Raw genomic sequence first — 18,021 nt, 5'->3', positions numbered from 1 at the left:
AGTCGGTTCAGTTAGAAAAACATCTTCTACCTACTGTACCGAAAAATTCGGAATAGAAAAATCATGTCACCTCCCATCCGTCATCTAGGCGGTCACAGTCGGCTATGGTCGAAACTCGGTCAAAAATCTGTCGGTTGGCAGCAAGTCGGTGAATTTGCTCAGCCCTAAATTATGCGCATTCAAATTACCTTTTAAAAGTTCTCTAATTTTTTGTTTAAAAAAATTAAAAAATTGCAATGATTTGGATGCAAGTATTTTTGTAAATTCTGTTAAATCTTGACATAGCGCCTAAATTTTTGCAATTTTGTTTTCTTTATAATAATAAAAAAAGGAGCACTTAAGAAATTCTGTCATGATTTAACGAAAAATTATAAGGATAAGGTATTGCAAAAAATTAAAAGTTTGAAACCCTAAATTAATAATTTTTAAACTTTTGAAATGTAATTACAAAAATGACCAAAGTTAGAGGTTAAGTGAACGTAATAGTAAGGTTCAAAATAATCTAAAATTGTTAATTCAACCACGCTCATCCCGTGCTCCCTCACACTATTGCCGGGGATTAGAAGAGGGGTCAAAGTGGCTGAGATGGGTTTCAGGAGGGCTTAGAGTGGGGCTGGGGTTTGACGAAGTTGGCAATGACGATTATGGTTGGGCATCGAGAAGAAAGAAGGGTGGGTGATTGGCAGTGTTCTCTGAAGGATTAAATCAAACAGTTAGAGGAGCATAGCTTAAGCTGTCTCAGCAAAAGTTTTGGTGAGTCAAGTTATGTTTCGTTTTCTCTGTTCAAGACAGCTACTACCACTCAAACACAGGAGAATCCATTTGGGTTTTCTTCAGCAAAATGGTTTCTTTATTGTCAAATCCTTTACATCAGCAGGTAGTTTACCTGAATCTAATCAAAAACCAGACGAAGAGAAAAGACATTCTTTGGCAGTGTCTTACCTCATAAACTCTTGTGGGTTGCCCGCAAAATCTGCAATTTTAGCCTCCCAGAGGGTACTATTTCAGAGCCCAGAGAGACCAGACTCAGTGCTGAATCTTTTCAAAGAGAATGGATTCAGCAATGACCAGATCTCCCACATCGTTAGGAAGCATCCCCTGATTCTTTTATCTGATCCTGAGAAGTCCCTTTTGCCCAAGATTGAGCTTTTGCGTTCCATAGGGGTTTCGAGCTCTGACCTCATTACCATCATCTCTTCAAACCCGTTTCTGTTCAAAAGCAACTTAAAGAAACGTCTTATCCCCTGCTATGATTTCATCAAGAGTGTACTTCTTGTTGACGAGAAAGTCCTGACAACTTTCAAGCGCGCACCACGGGTTTTTCTAGGTGATGTAACGAATACTATGGCTCCTAACATTGCACTTTTGAGACAACTTGGAGTGCCTACATCTACAATCTCTTTCCTGGTAACTAATTTTCCCTCTTCAGCGTTTAGTAAGCATACTAAGTTTGTTGAGGCTGTCCACCAGGTTGTGGAAATGGGATTCGATCCAATGAAAACGGCGTTTGTCGAGGCAATCCAGGTGTTATTTAAGATGAAGAAACCAAAGCTGGAATCAAGATTTGAGCTTTATAAGAGGTGGGGTTGGTCAAAGGACATGGCCCTCGCAGCATTTAAAAGCTCTCCAAATTGTATGGTATCTTCAGAAGAGAAGATCACAAAAACAATGAATTTCCTTGTGAACAAAATTGGTTCGCCATCAAAACATATTGTTACAAATGCTGTAGTTATAAAATTAAGCTTGGAAAAGAGAATTATCCCTCGGTGGTCGGTTGTTCAAATTTTGCAAGCCAAGGGTTTGGCCAAGAATAACTTGGCCTTGGGGACTTTCTTGAAACCGACTGAGAGGAAGTTTTTGGAGCAGTTTGTGATCAGATTTCAGGATGATTTTCCTGAATTATTGAATGTATATCAGGGTAAGATGTCTTCTGGACGTAGGATTTCAGTCTGAGAAGGTATGTTGGATGGAAAACTTGTAACATTTTGACTCCCAATTTGATTTGTGTCTTAGTTGGCAGTATAGCATTTTCAGTTTATTGGGTATTGTCTGGCCAGAAAGTAAGTTATTGGGCATTGGACTTGTATTATCTTGCTCTGTTTTACATGGAAAATGTGATGTCGAAGTCAGAAATATCAAATATTTTGCTGCGACATAGTTTTTAGATTACAAACAAAATCCTAACTCACATATCGCCACTTGTGTTTGAATTCCCCCTTCCCAACCACCCCTGAAAAAAGAAAAATGACCCTGAAATACAGACAATGACTGATTTTTATGGCTTTTGTTTTTGTTCAGCCTATTTTTTAGTGTTATGGAACATCCTGGCTTGACACCAGGACGATTGTATCATGATTGTCTATTTCTCAATGCGCTTAATGTGATTGGTTATGCGTGTGCTTAAGGGATAAGGCACTTTATAACCTGTGAATTTGCTATCTAGTTGACCTACATTAGGCCTATTATGATATTTTAATGAAATGGAGTCTTTGGACAGTTTTGAGTCCTCTTAACAAGATCATCCTCCAAGCATATGGAGAAATAGGTAGCTTGTGTTTTCTCCTTTATCATTTTACATGCGAACTCATCATATGTGGCCGGCAATCCATTGGTATTTATTTGTTGTCTTTGGGTGTTGTGGTGTCATCTCAATGGTTATGCATTCTGTGGTTGTGTGATGCTTAAAATTTTCTACTGCAATCACAGGCTCATCTGCAAAGAGTGCCGTTATGATGATGTGGATTAGCTTCGGAAGAAAGCAATTAGGTCATTAATTCAGTTGGGTTATATAAGGTGCAAAAATTGTAGAGCTGGTTATATAGGAGCTAATTGAAACAAAGAATCATATACTAGCAACTATGTAATAATTAAGACAGAAAGTAGGTTACTATTCCATTGGAGTAGGTGAATTCTAATTCTACTTTGATCCTAGGGTTTCCCGTTGTCCTTAGCTGACCTTCCAAGAGCATCAATGAATGGCATGAAACATTACATACTAGCAATTTGGGCAAGTAATGGTATGAAGCATTACCTACTAGCAATTTGGGCAAGTAATTACCGTGGATACTAATCCCATGAGTTCAGCCTAGATTACAACTAGTTTTAATTAGTGGGATCCCTCATGTACTGTAAATGCCCAAACATCCTTGAAGTTTAAGTGGATTCATAAGTGCAGTCTAGATTCAATCTTTCGTATAGATGTTGTTATCTATGCTTTTGCTGGACAGCAGGTATATTTCTTTTTATGCATTCAGATATACTACCGGTAGCTCATCTCATGGCTGGAGAAGAAGAGTTTTGTGATTGTGCAAAAAACTTGTGGAAATATTTCTTGGACGAACCCATTGTTTCATTTGGTAATTTTTTCGAGATAACATCTGGAAATTTTATTGGTTTTACTGTTCTCCATGTGGGTTTGACCTTTCATAAATTCTGAAACTAGTCAAAATGGCTATTTAATATAGAGTTTCTAGTATGTGTTTGATTGCAAAGTGAGGTGGTGTGTTTCTTTTCTTTTGATATTTTTCTGTTCTGCACTGCTTCAATTTCAGCCTCTTGTTTTCGTTCTTTATTATGAATTCATTGTGCATAAATGTGTGTGAAAGTGCTGGAGTTGGCTGGAAATGCAGCTCGTGACAACAAGAAGAACAAGATCATTCCAAGGCTGCCAAAGAGCCCAAGTCTCCATCCGGGGCCACCAAGTCCTGAAAGAAGGCTTAGCTTTCTCTAGTCAATCGAGTTGCTTCTTTTTCATTTGTATGTAATCTGGGTGTAGGATGGATCTTGTTTTTTGTTGTTTATGTTGGGGAAAATTGATGATTTTGAAAGATCGTGTGTCCTCTTTGTTAGGATTTTCTCTGAATTAATGGATGAAACCGCTTGTTTCATTACATGGATTTAGTGATTAATAGCATGAAGTAGATCTTTCTTTATAGGTTGTTATGATAGAATGAAATTATAAAAAAATATTTGATGATTTTCCGTAACACCAAAATGCTGGAAAATGTTTTCAGATGAAATCATTTTTCTGAAAAGTGATTTTACTAAAAACATTTCGAACGACATAACCCAAAAGCTTAAGCCTATGGAGTTGAACCCAACACTACTTTATTAACCACTCACACTTCTTAGATCTTTTCAATGTGGGACTTATATCATTTTACACTCACACATAGATACTCAACAATTTCCCCTTTATGTATGAGTCCATTATCACATTGCTACACTTCCTCTCAAAATGAAGCTTTTTATCAATCTTATGGGCCCTCTCCAAGATTACTTGTGGGCTATGTAGGTTTTGTCTACACTACGCACCTTTGTTCCTACTTCATGGATTTCATGTTGTGCCTTGGTGCCATGAACCTTGTTGCTCCATCTCCACGGACTCCTATTCTAACTCCGTGAACCATTGTCAACAATCATCTATGTTCGCACTTTGCACTTTTTTTGTCTATACTCTAAGAAACTTTTGTTTGTGCATGTGCCACTCCACCTTACCGCATACCACCATCGGCTCTAATACCACTTGTTAGGAAGATTGATACTTTAGGGAATCTTTTTAGTGAGCTCATAACATAGTATGTTAAAACACCACACTACTCAAAAGCTAAAGCCTATGGATTTGAGCCCAACACTACTATATTAACCAATCACACTTCTTAGATCTTTTAAATGTGGGACTTCTTATCATTTTACTCTCAAATATATATAATCAACAAAATCTAATAATAATTCATTTCAAATTTAATGGTAGTTTTAGAAGTCATCTAATGCAGTGGATAAATGATTGTGAAGAAGTGATAGTGTGTAGTATTTCCTCCTTTTATTATGCAGTAATAAATATACTATGCTTTCACAAAAAAAAAAAAAAAAAAAAAAAAAAAAAAAAGGTCCTATCTTAGTGGTTACTCATCTCATGGTTGGAGAAAAAAAGGCTTGTGATTATTTTAATTGTAAATTATTTTTCAAGTTTGAACTTCTCCTTCTTATACGCATTTTCTCTAGTAATTCATTCTCTGTCGCCGTTGGAGGTCGTTGGAAATCTTTACCTGTCGGAATATGTTATTGGAAGTGGTAGACCTCCGTCTCTTGCTGGAATTAGCCATCAAAGGTCATTGGAATCTGCCATTAGATTTCATTGGAAGTTGCCAAAAAAAATTTGGCCACAATTAGAGGTCATCAATTGTTGCTTGAGGTCACTGATTTTCCCTACAAACCAATGTTGAAAGCATTTTTCAACAAAAAAAAACATTTTACCTCAATACAAACAAAACACGAATTTCAGTATAATGATGAAATTGAAACTACAAAATGATAATGTACAAAAGTCGATTGGCCATAGCATAAACATTTTCTTTTGAGGTTCATTTAGGGTATGTTTGGAATTACGATTTCAAAAAGTGCGATTAAAAATAATAATTTTAAAATGTGCGATTTGAAAATATGATTTTTAAAAACACAGTTAAAGCGTTTGGTAAAATTGCAGTTTGGTTTTTAAAATTGCAATTATAGCCTTTAAAAAACACCTCCTTATTCGCAATTTGAAAATATGAAAATCTTTTAGGTTTTGAAATCGAAATTTTTTTAAAATTCAATGCCAAATAATCAATTTTTTCCAATTTAATTTAAAATCACACATTTTATTTATAAAATCACAACCAGAAAAGCACCTCGAATGGTTTCCGACTTTCCGTCCTCGAGCAACATATTTCCGGTACAAATAAAGCTTCTTTTTTTGCTCAAGCGCCCCGGAGATTAGAAGCGCATGAAGAGTTCAGAGTCTTCAAAGGGCAGTATTCCCTGAAGAAATTACAAGAGTCCAGTTGAAGCTGTCTCAGTAAAACTTTTGGTGAGTCAAGTTATGTTTGGTTTTCTCTGTTCAAGACAGCTAGTACAACTCAAATACAGGAGGACCCAATTGGGTTTTCTTCAGCAAAATGGCTTCTTTATTGTCAAATCGTTTACATCAGTAGTTAGCTTACCTGAATCTAGTCAAAAACCAGAAGAAGAGGAAAAACATTCTTTTGCAGTGTCTTACCTCATCAACTCTTGTGGGTTGTCCACAAAATCTGCTATTTTAAAATCCCGGAGGCTAATATTTCAGAGCCCAGAAAGACCAGACTCGGTGCTGAATCTTTTCAAAGAGAATGGAATCAGCAATGCCCAGATCTCCAAAATCGTTAGGAAGTATCCCCTGATTCTTTTATCTGATCCTGAGAAGACCCTTTTGCCCAAGATTGAGTTTTTGCGTTCCATAGGGGTTTCGAGCTCTGACCTCATTACTATCATCTCTTCATACCCATTTCTGTTCAGATGCAACTTAAGGAAACGTGTTATCCCCTGCTATGATATCCTCAAGAGTGTACTTCTTGTTGACGAGAAAGTGCTGACAACTTTCAAGCGCGCACCACGGGCTTGTCTAAATGATGTAACGAATAATATGGCTCCTAACATTGCACTTTTGAGACAACTTGGAGCGCCTTCATCTACAATATCTTTCCTGGTAACTAATTATCCCTCTGCAGCTTTTATTAAGCATACTAGGTTTGTTGAGGCTGTCCACCAGGCTATGGAAATGGGATTCGATCCCTCGAAAACGGTGTTTGTCCTGGCAATCCAGGTGTTATTGAAGATGAAGAAACCAAAGCTGGAATCAAGATTTGAGCTTTATAAGAGGTGGGGTTGGTCAAAGCACATGGCCCTCGCAGCATTTAAAAGCTTTCCAAATTGTATGCAATCTTCAGAAGAGAAGATCACGAAAACAATGGAGTTCCTTGTGAACAAAATTGGTTGGCCATCAGCAAATATTGCTACATATCCTTATGTTATAAATTTAAGCTTGGAAAAGAGAATTATCCCTCGGTGTTCGGTTGTTCAAATTTTGCTAGCCAAGGGTTTGATCAAGAATAACTTGGCCTTGGGGACTTTCTTGCTACCGACTGAGAGGAAATTTTTGGAGCGGTTTGTGATCAGATTTCAGGATGATGTTCCTGAATTATTGAATGTATATCAGGGTAAGATGTCTTCTGGTTGTAGGATTTCAGTCTGAGAAGGTATGTGGGATGGAAAACTTGTAACATTTTGACTTCCAATTTGATTAGTGTCATAGTTGGCAGTATAGCATTTTCAGTTTATTGGGTATTTTCTGGCCAAAAAGTAAGTGATTGGGGCATTGGACTTGTATTATCTTGCTCTGTTTTGACATGCACAATGTGGTGTCCAAGTAAAAAATGTCAAATATTATGCTGTGACATAGTTTCTAGATTCCAAACAAAATCCTAACTCACATATCGCCACTTGTGTTTGAATTCCCCCTTCCCAACCACCCCTGAAAAAAGAAAAATGACCCTGAAATACAGGCAATGACTGATTTTTATGGCTTTTGTTTTTGCTCGGCCTATTTTTTAGTGTTATGGAACATCCTGGCTTGACACCAAGACGATTGTATCATGATTGTCTATTTCTCAATGCACTTAATGTGATTGGTTCTGTGTGTGCTTATGGCATAAGGCACTTTATAACCTGTGAATTTGCTATCTAGTTGACCTACCTTTGGCCTATTATGATATTTCATTGAAATGGAGTCTTTGGACAGTTTTGAGTTCTCTTGACAAGATCATCCTCCAAGCATATAGAGAAATAGGTAGCATTGTTGAACTGAGAACTTCTTTATATGGCTTATGTTTGATCTTTTATCATTTTACATACGGACTTATCATACGTTGCCAGCAATCCATTTGTATTCATTTGCAGCCTTTGGGTGTGTTCTTAAGCTTGTTGATATTGTGGTGTCATCTCTATGTGTATGCATTCTGTGGATTTGTGATGTTTAAGTTTTCTACTGCAGTCAGAGGCTAATCTGCAAAGAGTTGTGGTATGATGTTTTGGAATAGATTCCAAAGAAGGCAATTGGATCGTTAATCCAGTTGGGATATACAAGGTGCAAAAATTGTAGAGGTGGTTATGTAGGCACAAATTGAAACAAAGAATCATATACTAGCAACTAAGGTCCTGTTTGTTTTGATGGAAAACCTTTTCTCCCCATTTCTCGGTGTTTCGTACGACCAAAAATCTTAGTCAAACTGAAATTATTTTTGGTTGACCAGGAAAACCACTTTTAACCGTGTAGAATGGTTTCTGTTTTTTATTATTTCCATACACCATTGTCCCCTCTCACAATCTTGCTGAACCCGCATACCTGACCTTCTATTTCATGCAACACACACCCGACCTTCTCCAGTTCTCCTTCTCACTCAATTTCAAAGTCTCCCAGAGCTCTCTGCTCCGCATAGCTCCTACACTCGTAGGGATCTCGTCCCTCTTTGGCTTCTGATTTTCCCTTTGCCATCGCCATTTGGGTTCTCACATCTCAAGTTCTTTCGGCTCTCTTGCAGCTCATTCTTGCACTCTATCTTTGATTTTTCTCACTTTCACTCACCGATTTCTATCTCTAAGATCGATTCTCTCTGTTTTTGGATTCCAGTTTTTTTTTGGGTATTTTGAACATATTGAAGGGGGGTGGGGGGGCTTTTATTTTTGACATGAAGTAGAGATATCGAAATCGTTAGATTTGTGTTTTTTGATGGTTCATATGCATGTTCGAATCTCTGTGATTGAATATAGAGACTACGATGATCAATCTACTGTGAGCAGTTCATGAGTCACAACAGACATGACCCACTGTTTATTGACACTCTTTTTGAGAATATGTTTTTCTTAATGTAGTCTTTGTTATCAATCTACTGTGTTTTTCTCTTCATTTAGAACTTATCTAAGCAAATTGACAGAAAGTGACAAAAGATTCCCTCCTTGCTTTCCTGGAAATGTAGGACAGAAAATGTATACATTGTCTTAATAGTAGTTGAATTTTTCTTGGACGAATCCATTGTTTCATTTGGTAATTTTTCCGAGATAACATGTGGAAATTTTGTAGGTTTTACTTTTTTCCATGTGGGTTTGACCTTTCATAAATTTCTGAAACTAATCAAAATGGCTATTTAATATGGAGTTTTTAGAATGTGTTTGATTGCAAAGTGTGGTGGTGTGTTTCTTTTCTTTTGATATTTTTCTGTTCTGTACTGCTTCAATTTCAGCCTCTAGTTTTCGTTCTTGATTATGAAGTCATTGTGCATAAATGTATGTGAAAGTGCTTGAGTTGGCTGGAAATGCAGCTCGTGACAACAACAAGAACAAGATCATTCCAAGGCATGTTCTGCTGGCTGTGAGGAACGATGCAGAGCTTGGGAAGTTACCGTTGCTCATGGCGGTGTCCTTCCCAACAAAAAGATGGTGGAGAAGGCTGCCAAAGAGTCCAAGTCTCCATCTAGGGCCACCAAGTCTCTAAAGAAGGCTTAGCTTTCCCCTTGTCAATCGAGTTGCTTCTTTTTCATTTGTATGTAATCTGGGTGTAGGATGAACCTTGTTTTTTGTTGTTTGTGTAGGGCAAAATTGATGAATTTGAAAGATCTTGTGACTGCTTTGTTAGGTTTTTTCTCTGAAATTGATGGATGAAACCACTTGTTTCATTACTTGGATTCAATGATTAGTAGTAGTAGATATTTCTTTATAGGTTAATATGATTGAATGAAAATATAAGAAACAAAGGCTAAGTAATAATTAAGACATAATGCAAGTAACCATTCAATTGGAGTAGGTGAATTATGATTCTACATTAAGCCAAGGGCATGATGTCCTTAGCTTGCCCTTGAGCATCAATGAAGTGGCATGATGATGTTGTGTGTGGGGGTGTCAGGTGGTTGCATGGAAGTCATCGGTCATTTTTGGTCACTGTCGGAGGTAGTTGGCTGTTGCCTGCTATCGCTGATGTTTTTTTGCATGAGTCAAACGTCAAAAAATGTTTTTAATTGAAATTATTTGTCAGAAAATTGATTTTGTTGAAAATATTTTTCAACGGAATACATTTTACGTTGAAATAAATGGAGCCTCAATTTGATGAAACTGCAAGTACAAATTCATCTTGATCCTCTTAGTAATCCTAAGGTTCAACTACAAAGTTATCTAAACGTAATCATAAGGTTCAAAGTCATCTTGATCCTCTTAATCTAACCACACTCAATCACTTGCTCGCTCATCATTCACATCCCTCTTATCCTCCTCCACCTCCAACACCACCCACCATAGTCGCTACTGCGACTAGCACAATCACTACCATCATCGACCATTGCCACAACCACCTTTACTTTCTCTGAGTGTGTCGCCGTCCGAAACCCCAACCACGGGCCAGTTCTCTTGAACATTTAAACGCTTGCAAAGCTGTACAAAAGCTCACCCCCGCCGCCACAAAACAGTTCCCTGAAAACATGGTTGAGCCGTATGGCGCCTAGGAGCTGAATCTAGTACAATAATTCAACGCCGCAGGTGTCGAAGGAGGAGCTAAGAGAGTTCTAAGTTGGTGTTGGATTAAAGCAGAGAGTCCCACCAAAAAAGAAAAAAAAAAAAAGAAACTTTCCTCAATTCTTACTTGCGCACCATATTCTCTAACGGGATTAACTTCCATAGCTGCAAAGGGTGGAATATTAAGGACTAAACTGTACCTCTGAACAATCTCCATTTTCCTTGTTTGGCAGCCAGTTTTTTGGATTTGTTTTGGGTTTTTCAAAAACCCATGATTGATGATGATGGTCCCCCAGCCAATTATGATTCCATCAAGCCTGGCTGCGTGGCTTATGCTTCAACTAGAATGAGTATCGATCATTAAGGGTTGTGGTTTAATGGCCTTAAGCAAGTTTTATATGATTAGGTAAATATTATGGCATGAGTTTGACTTCTGTAGTAGAAATCCTCATGTATGATCAGTGTAAACCATTTTATGTCTCATTGATATCCTGATGAGGTTAAGTCAAGTTATAACTCAACCGAACATTTTTCTAGAATATTCTTGTACTTCATATTTAAACACTCTAATGAGGTATTTATGCATTTTATCAATATTCTTCTGAAATTATTTCATGTGATTTATTTTATTGGGCGCTACAATAACTTTATGAGAGAAAACCATGATTTTCTCACACTAAGTATGCTATTGTTCAATGAGGAAATGTTAAGCGACAAATATCCTATTGTTAACTTATTGATTTATAACATGCTCAAACTTTATTACTATCTCTGCCTAACAATTTTATAAACTTATTCTCATGCATATTTATATGTGAACTTTTTTCATAATTGGCATGAAATAGGCTCAACTCACAGCCTAATTATCGTTGGAGATTTACTTATTAAGTCATGGACTTACGTGTTTGTTTTATGTGGTTGCTTAATTTTTAATTTGATATAAATTCTGTAAAATACCTATTCAATCCCCTCTAGGTGTTGGTTGGCATCAATTGAGAGTTTTCAAAAATTAGAAAAAAAATTGCTTCAACGATTAACATAATGTGCTTAAGAAAGAGAATCAGCATTGCTTTCACATATGGGTTCGAGTGGCATTTCACTCCTAACCACAATTCATCACCTACCTAGGAGAAGTGATAGAGAGCCAAACAAATGAACTCAGAAAAATTTTGAAACTGATGTGTCAAGGATTTTTAAATTTAAAAAAAAAAAAATGCAATTCTCTTTCCCTTGTCTACTACTCATGGTCTGCCACGTCAGTTTGAAAATTGTTCTGGGTTCATTTGTTTGGCTCTCTAACACTTCTCCCTACCTAGACGAAACAGTAAAGCACCTAGATGGTCTAACAAGGATTTGGCTTCTATGCTCTATCTATCAATGTGGGTTTAGCCTGCAGGTTTTCAAAATGTTATAAACACACTCTTGTTTTTCTAAGATTATCACGTTGTGGGTTTAGCCTCACACTTTCTACAGCTTTATTAAAATCCTTCATTGCCTCTTTTGTGCTTCTTACTACCTAGGAATGAGGATAAAATCACCTCGGAATACAACTATATTTCTATAATTCTTCTAGCAATTGTAACAACTAATTGTATTTCTTCCTCCTCAAGTGCATGGAACTAAATTTATGATCCCAAAGAAAACAGAAAAGAACAGAATAAAAAATAAATCAATCACACAAAATACTAAGATTTGAATGGTTTGGCTTAACAAGTTTACATCCACTTGCAAATACGACTCTGAAGAAATTCACTATCAAAAGTAGAGTACAAAAAAGTAGCACACAAAGAGTAGACTAGGAGGCTGACAAAGGCGTAGTGGCCAAAGTTGAGCGGCACGACAGATCTACGGTGGAGGGAGAGTTGACGTTGCATTTGTGGGTGGAAGAGAATTCAGAAGGGTGGTAAGGAATAGCAAGAGAACAAGGAAGGGGGATCCCTCCACTAAAAGACGCATTGGCGGCAGAGTGAGGAGGGTGTCCACCATGAGAGAAGGGAAACCTGCGCTCTCGAAAGTGGATAATTTTTTTACAACCGAGAGAGAAGCGGAAAATAATTTAAATAATTTATTAATTAAGTGGATCCTTTTTAACAATACATAGTAATTAATACGACCATTTCATGCCTCTACTAGGCTGTAGGAATTCAACATAAGTAAAAATAGCACATACATTTGAGAAGACCAAAGTGAGTGCCCCCACATTTTCCAAACAAGGCACCCTCATTCTTCTTACAACGAGCATCACAACCCCGTGGCCAAAAGCATGGCAATTTGTACTTTCGACTATCTTTCTCACAGAGGACCTCAAAGCTTTCTGTTAATGATATTATGATCATATGAACAAATCATAAAAACCAAAAAAAAAAAGGAGATCAAAATCCAACTCCATAGAAAAGTATGCACAAAATCTTTGGTAAAACCAATATAAAAGCTAACAATGATGTAATCGATTGGTTTTAAGGTAGAGAATATTTGAGCTATGTAACTAAAATGAAATTATTGAATTACTTACCCATTCTTGTGAAGATAATGAAAATAATGAAAATTAGAAGGTGTGGAAACTTAAGAGCCGTCGCCATGTTTTCTTTTTTCTTTCCTCATGCCAAACTCAAATGGCATTTAAGGTTATTTATAGGATATTTGCATTTTTTTTTTTTTTTTGGCACTAGAAACAAGCCTTCAAGCGTTTGCTTTGTGAGTAATGTTATTTAATATAACTATTATACGACTGTCATACAATTTGATAATATGATGGTATGACAGTGAAAACTATCCATTGAAAAGAATGTGAAATTGAAAGGGTGGAAGCACGAAAAGTGAGTGATGGCTACATCTTTAATATATTGAAATATATACTAAAAGCTATAGTAAAATGGTATTTATGTATAGAAAAGTTACGAGTAATGACAAGAAACACAAGACTAGGTAAGGAATGGAATACAACCTATAAGAAAATAGATAAAGTCTTAATATAAAATACTTTAACTAAAATAAAAATAGAGAGGGATGGGCCAATGTTGTATAGCTTGATAATAATAATATATATAAAAAAGGCTGGTCCGATATATTTTGAGACGACCCATTTAAGTGAGGTTATTTTTTTAATATTTAAATATTAATTAAATAATATTTATTTTAATATTAATATTATATTTTATGTTAAATAGTTTAATATATAGAAAAACTTTAAAGTTATAAAGAGAGTTGTTTGTAATTGAATAAAATGCTGGGTGACTAGTACTTTCATCTTCTGAACATTTATTTTTAATTTTTCTATTCCCAACTATGTGACTATCAGCAATGGAAAATTGCAGAAGATATGGGTACAGAGTCTATAGACGAATAGAATTAAAAATCATTTTTTTTTTTTTTATCATTTTATTACTGATGAATTGAATGCAATCAATTACTAATGCTGTTGATTTTTTAAGCAATTTAGAGAATCAAATGATATTAATGTGCCAATTTTTTTAAAATCTTTCATTCATAGGGCAATCTTTGAGGTGATCTACTTTAATGAGCGATCTTTGGGGTGAAGGTTTTTATCCTGGTTTTTGGGTCGAGCAAGATTAGTTTTGGTGTGAGGGTTTTACTCCCATGGCTGATAAAATAAAAGTTGAAAATATGAACTACCTATGTATTAGATTGAGTCTGCTTAAAGCAGATCTGTTCTATAACTAAAGTTTGGACATGAGTTAGCGAATGTTGAAGTCATAGATATGACTTAATTGTAAGATTTTTGTGTTTGTCTCTATGACGTTGTAACTTCATAGTTTTATGCTCTCTGATGTAAAAGCTTTATACTCTTGATCTTTTTTTAAGAAATAAAAATAAAAGATTCTCCTAAAAAAAAATAAAATGAGAGAGTGGACCGGCCCCAAGCAGTAATGATATCAAGTTTTATTGAAAGCAATCAAACAAATTTGGCTCAGGTGTTGTAATTTTTTTTCGGCACCTATGTTGTTGCTCTTTTAAGGGTTGAAATTCAATTTTCAATATTCTATAAGAAAGAGAGAGAAAACAACATTGAATATCAACCCTTAAGAGAAGTATTACAACATAAGTGCCGCAAAAAAATAAATTACAGCACCTATCAAATATGGATTAGTTTCTCCCCCGCTTTAATACCATAGATACATGTTGAGATTTCTCTAGTCCAAATTCTATCTATGACATACTTAGGGCCTATTTGAGATTGCGTTTGAGGAGTCTAAAAGTGCTTTTAACACTCAAAAAGTTCGTTTGAAAAAAAAAAAAAAAAAAGTATTCGTTTGGTAAAAAAATTAAAAGCGCTTTTAAGGGTCCAAAAAACTTAAAAATGAAGCTTTTGTCCAAAAGCTCTTTTTGACTTAAAAGCTCTATTTTTCAAACGAAATTCCAAACAAGCTCTTAATGACCTCACAAGCTAAATAATGAGTGGCTGAATTGGCGTCCCATTTTACATGATCAATTCTCCAAGAACGAAAATGACACATTCTCACTTTGATTCCATCCATAATGTGGCTAAATTTGTTCCAATTTTTGCTTTCCCCTTTAACAACATTGATATCAAGTTTGGTCATAATGATATTCGAGAAAATCACAATTAAACAATTTCTTTCTTAGGTATAGTGGGAATTCAATTTTTTTCATCTTTGATTACTAGTTTACAATAATTGGGAGCCTTAATTAAAGAGTGTTTACCATAATTAAAGCCTTAATTAAATATTTTTTATGAAATAAATATTTATTATCAAGTATTAATCGGCGGCCTTATTATATTGGGAGCTTTAGGCAACCACCTAATTAGCCTACCCCTGTAAATAAATTTTTAAAAAAAAAAGAACATGAAGAAAATGATTTTTTGGATTTAGATTGTTAAAGGATAACTTAAAAGAGTAATGTTATTTAGTAGACTATATACGACTGCCATACAATTGAAATAGTGTAACAATGTAAATCAACCTTTAGATTTGCAAGGGTTTGTAAAAAGAAAAATCATTAGCTTATTTTCATTGTCACATCATCTCAAATCTCAATCGTATAGTAATCGTATAACAGTCTACTAAATAATATTTTTCTAAATTAAATAGGTTTTATTTATTTATTTTTCTACTTTGTGGGTTTGTATGGAAGTATAATAAATGGCTTATAGGACAGCTAAAAAATTTTTTTTTTCTTGACACAACTTTTTATGTATTAAAAGTAAAAGCATTTTTTAAGCTCATTAAAACGCATTTGGATCCTTTCCGGCCCAAATGGACTGAAGGGGAGCCGATTCTTGTTAAAGTAGGGGCAAAATTGTCCAAATTTTTTTTTGGACAATTCTGCCCCTAAGCTAAAGAGAACTGGCTCCCCTTAACATATACAATCTCAAACAGTCTTTCTAGCTTTCTCATATGAGTAATTCTAGAAGTTCTTCCTGTGTCCCTCTTGAGTCCATTCAAGAATGATGTAACTATTAAAATCACCATTTGATCAAAATCCAATAATGATCAATCACAAGTCCAATGGTGATTTTAATAGCCACATCATTCTTGAAAAAACTTAAGAGGAATACAAAAAAAAACTTGTAGCATTATTCTTCTCATACAGCCCATCTTCTACCTTGGCAATTACACCCATACAACCGGACAAAGATTTCTTCTAATTGGAGACCCTTTCTATTACTTTTGCCTCTTTCTTTTTGGGCAAGATTATGTGAGAAGAGTTCACTTGCTTAAGCAGGAGAGATTTGTCCGAGCAAGAGGCCCATCCATACGAATTTTTGAACGGCCGGGCGGAACTGGAAGCTTCCCTCTCTCACTTTCCCTGTTATTATTCTTTGCACCCCTCCTTTTTGGGCAAAGAATATTAATAAAGAATCCAAATCTCACACAACCACCCTTTTATCTCAATTGAACCTTAAGCCCTTACTCCCAAAAGATTTACTTCCAGGAGCCAGCTTTACATTTTCAGAAATGCTAAATATCTTAAATTTTTTTAAAAAAATTGGTTTTCAAATGATGTATCACCATCCCATGAGTTGGTGACGCATTTTTTAAAATAATAAATATCATGAGATTGTGACACATCATCTGAGAATCAACTTTTAAGAAAAAAATTTGAAATGTGTAACACTTCTCATATTATAAATGTTTATAGTCGACAAAAATAAACAAAGAAACGTAAAATGTAAGAGAAGTGCTACACAAACCTAGCATGGTATTGGTATTACCGAGGCAAGTGATTTTAGTTTTCAACATGTCAAACCCACTTGCCTTGGTAACGCACAAACTTCTATATTTGTTTGGACTATTAGATGTAAGAGATATGATAGACTCTAATAAAAACTTCATATTTGTCCATAAAAATTCATGTGACAAGATGCCACATTATCTTCTTTTTGTTTTGTCTATTTATCTCCACTAAAAATATGATATGATATCTTATCATTTAGACTTTTATAGACAAAATATATAATTTTTATTAGATTGTAGCCTTTCTTTATAATGTAATGGAAATCTTAGATTTTAAAATATGAGATGAGAATTCGAATCCTACTCAAAGAGAGACGGACTCTCTTCTTTGGGCCCCGCTAGTGGCCATCATTGCAGCCACATACGATCAACCGGACATAGAAACACACACAGTTCCCATTAACACATACGTACACCTCGCTCCCTCACAACTAAACCAAGTTACAATCAAAACACCCAAGCTCGGGCAACAACGTTAACATATTTCGAGTCAATTAGTTTTTTTTTTTTTTTTAACAAGAGCTTATCAAAAATCTATTAGTCCTTGCTACTTCATATTTGTGACATATTTATGAGATATTTTGTGGTATGTAACATTACCCTTTTAAAATTCAATGATGGATTGTTAAGGTATTTTTTTTTTTTGGAGATATATTCAAAAACAAAGGAAATGAATCAAGGTGGGTCTATCTCGCTCCATGGATTGTTAGGATTGAAGTGGAAGAGAATATAAGTATACTCATGGCACAGTTTCTTGAAAGCCTGTTTTCAAAGGTGGTTAATTCTATGTAAACTTTGTATTATTTAGTATCAGAACTATGCACCACGACACAAAATTGAGTCATGCATAGATGTTGTAACCTATAAGATAAAGTGGCCATTGTAGACATCAAATTTAAAAGCGTAATGAGTTAATTACAATCTTACTCATACCTATATAAGTTTTAGGTCACTTTCTCTTTATAAGCGGATTTTCAAGAATAGTCTTACCGCGCAATAAACGGCATAATTCTATATATATATATAGATCCATGAGCAAGAGGTAGGAGGAGACAATATATACATTGATAAATGATTGCTCTACTTATGAACTAAATGTAAAGACAAACAAGAAGAGAACAGCCCTCATGCGGGACTCTTCTACTTAATTTTGCTCCCAAATTGACATTACTTGAGAAAGTCAAAGGGAGCATGTTCTATCGTTAATTTCTTCTTACATCTCCTTTTCACAAATATCATCTTCATTTTCATATTCCTCATTTCAGATCAAACTGACAAGAAACCCAAAGAAATTAACCTAGAAACTCGTCTACATAATTATCATATTCATACAAACGTAGATTTGCAATCCTTGGAGTGAGAAACACCTGTTGGATTGTGCCTTTAACCATCTCATCTAAAAATTAATTGGTGTCCAGTGAAAAAAGTCAAAGCCTTTTATGGCATTCAA

The 18,021-nt window shown here is 35.3% G+C and overlaps 2 protein-coding genes across 5 annotated transcripts; both read left to right on the top strand.

Annotated features, from left to right (window-relative positions):
* The first annotated feature begins 552 nt into the window (after nt 1–552).
* On the top strand, nt 553–3,887 carry LOC132185883 (transcription termination factor MTERF15, mitochondrial-like). Of its 2 annotated transcripts, none has more exons than XM_059599699.1 (2): nt 553–1,957; nt 3,630–3,887. In XM_059599699.1, exon 1 carries the CDS (start codon nt 766–768, stop codon nt 1,951–1,953), a length of 1,188 nt encoding a protein of 395 aa, XP_059455682.1. In that variant the 5' UTR covers nt 553–765; the 3' UTR covers nt 1,954–1,957; nt 3,630–3,887. The 2 variants fall into 2 exon arrangements, with proteins under 2 accessions (XP_059455682.1, XP_059455673.1); XM_059599690.1 differs by having other exon boundaries at nt 3,606–3,887.
* Nucleotides 3,888–5,680: 1,793 nt separating this feature from the next.
* LOC132168110 (transcription termination factor MTERF15, mitochondrial-like) lies at nt 5,681–9,524 on the top strand. 3 transcript variants are annotated; one of them, XM_059579190.1, is made up of 2 exons: nt 5,681–7,013; nt 9,171–9,524. In XM_059579190.1, the coding sequence occupies exons 1-2, from the start codon at nt 5,861–5,863 to the stop codon at nt 9,341–9,343; spliced, it is 1,326 nt and encodes a 441-aa protein (XP_059435173.1). In that variant the 5' UTR covers nt 5,681–5,860; the 3' UTR covers nt 9,344–9,524. The 3 variants fall into 3 exon arrangements, with proteins under 3 accessions (XP_059435173.1, XP_059435174.1, XP_059435175.1); XM_059579191.1 differs by having other exon boundaries at nt 5,681–7,052; nt 9,171–9,255; XM_059579192.1 differs by lacking the exon at nt 9,171–9,524 and adding an exon at nt 9,093–9,163 and having other exon boundaries at nt 5,681–7,052.
* The last annotated feature ends 8,497 nt before the right edge of the window (nt 9,525–18,021 follow it).

This window comes from Corylus avellana, chromosome ca1 (assembly GCF_901000735.1).
Source record: "Corylus avellana chromosome ca1, CavTom2PMs-1.0".
Classification (NCBI taxonomy): Eukaryota; Viridiplantae; Streptophyta; class Magnoliopsida; order Fagales; family Betulaceae; genus Corylus; species Corylus avellana.
This window is presented reverse-complemented; position numbering and strand designations above follow the sequence as displayed.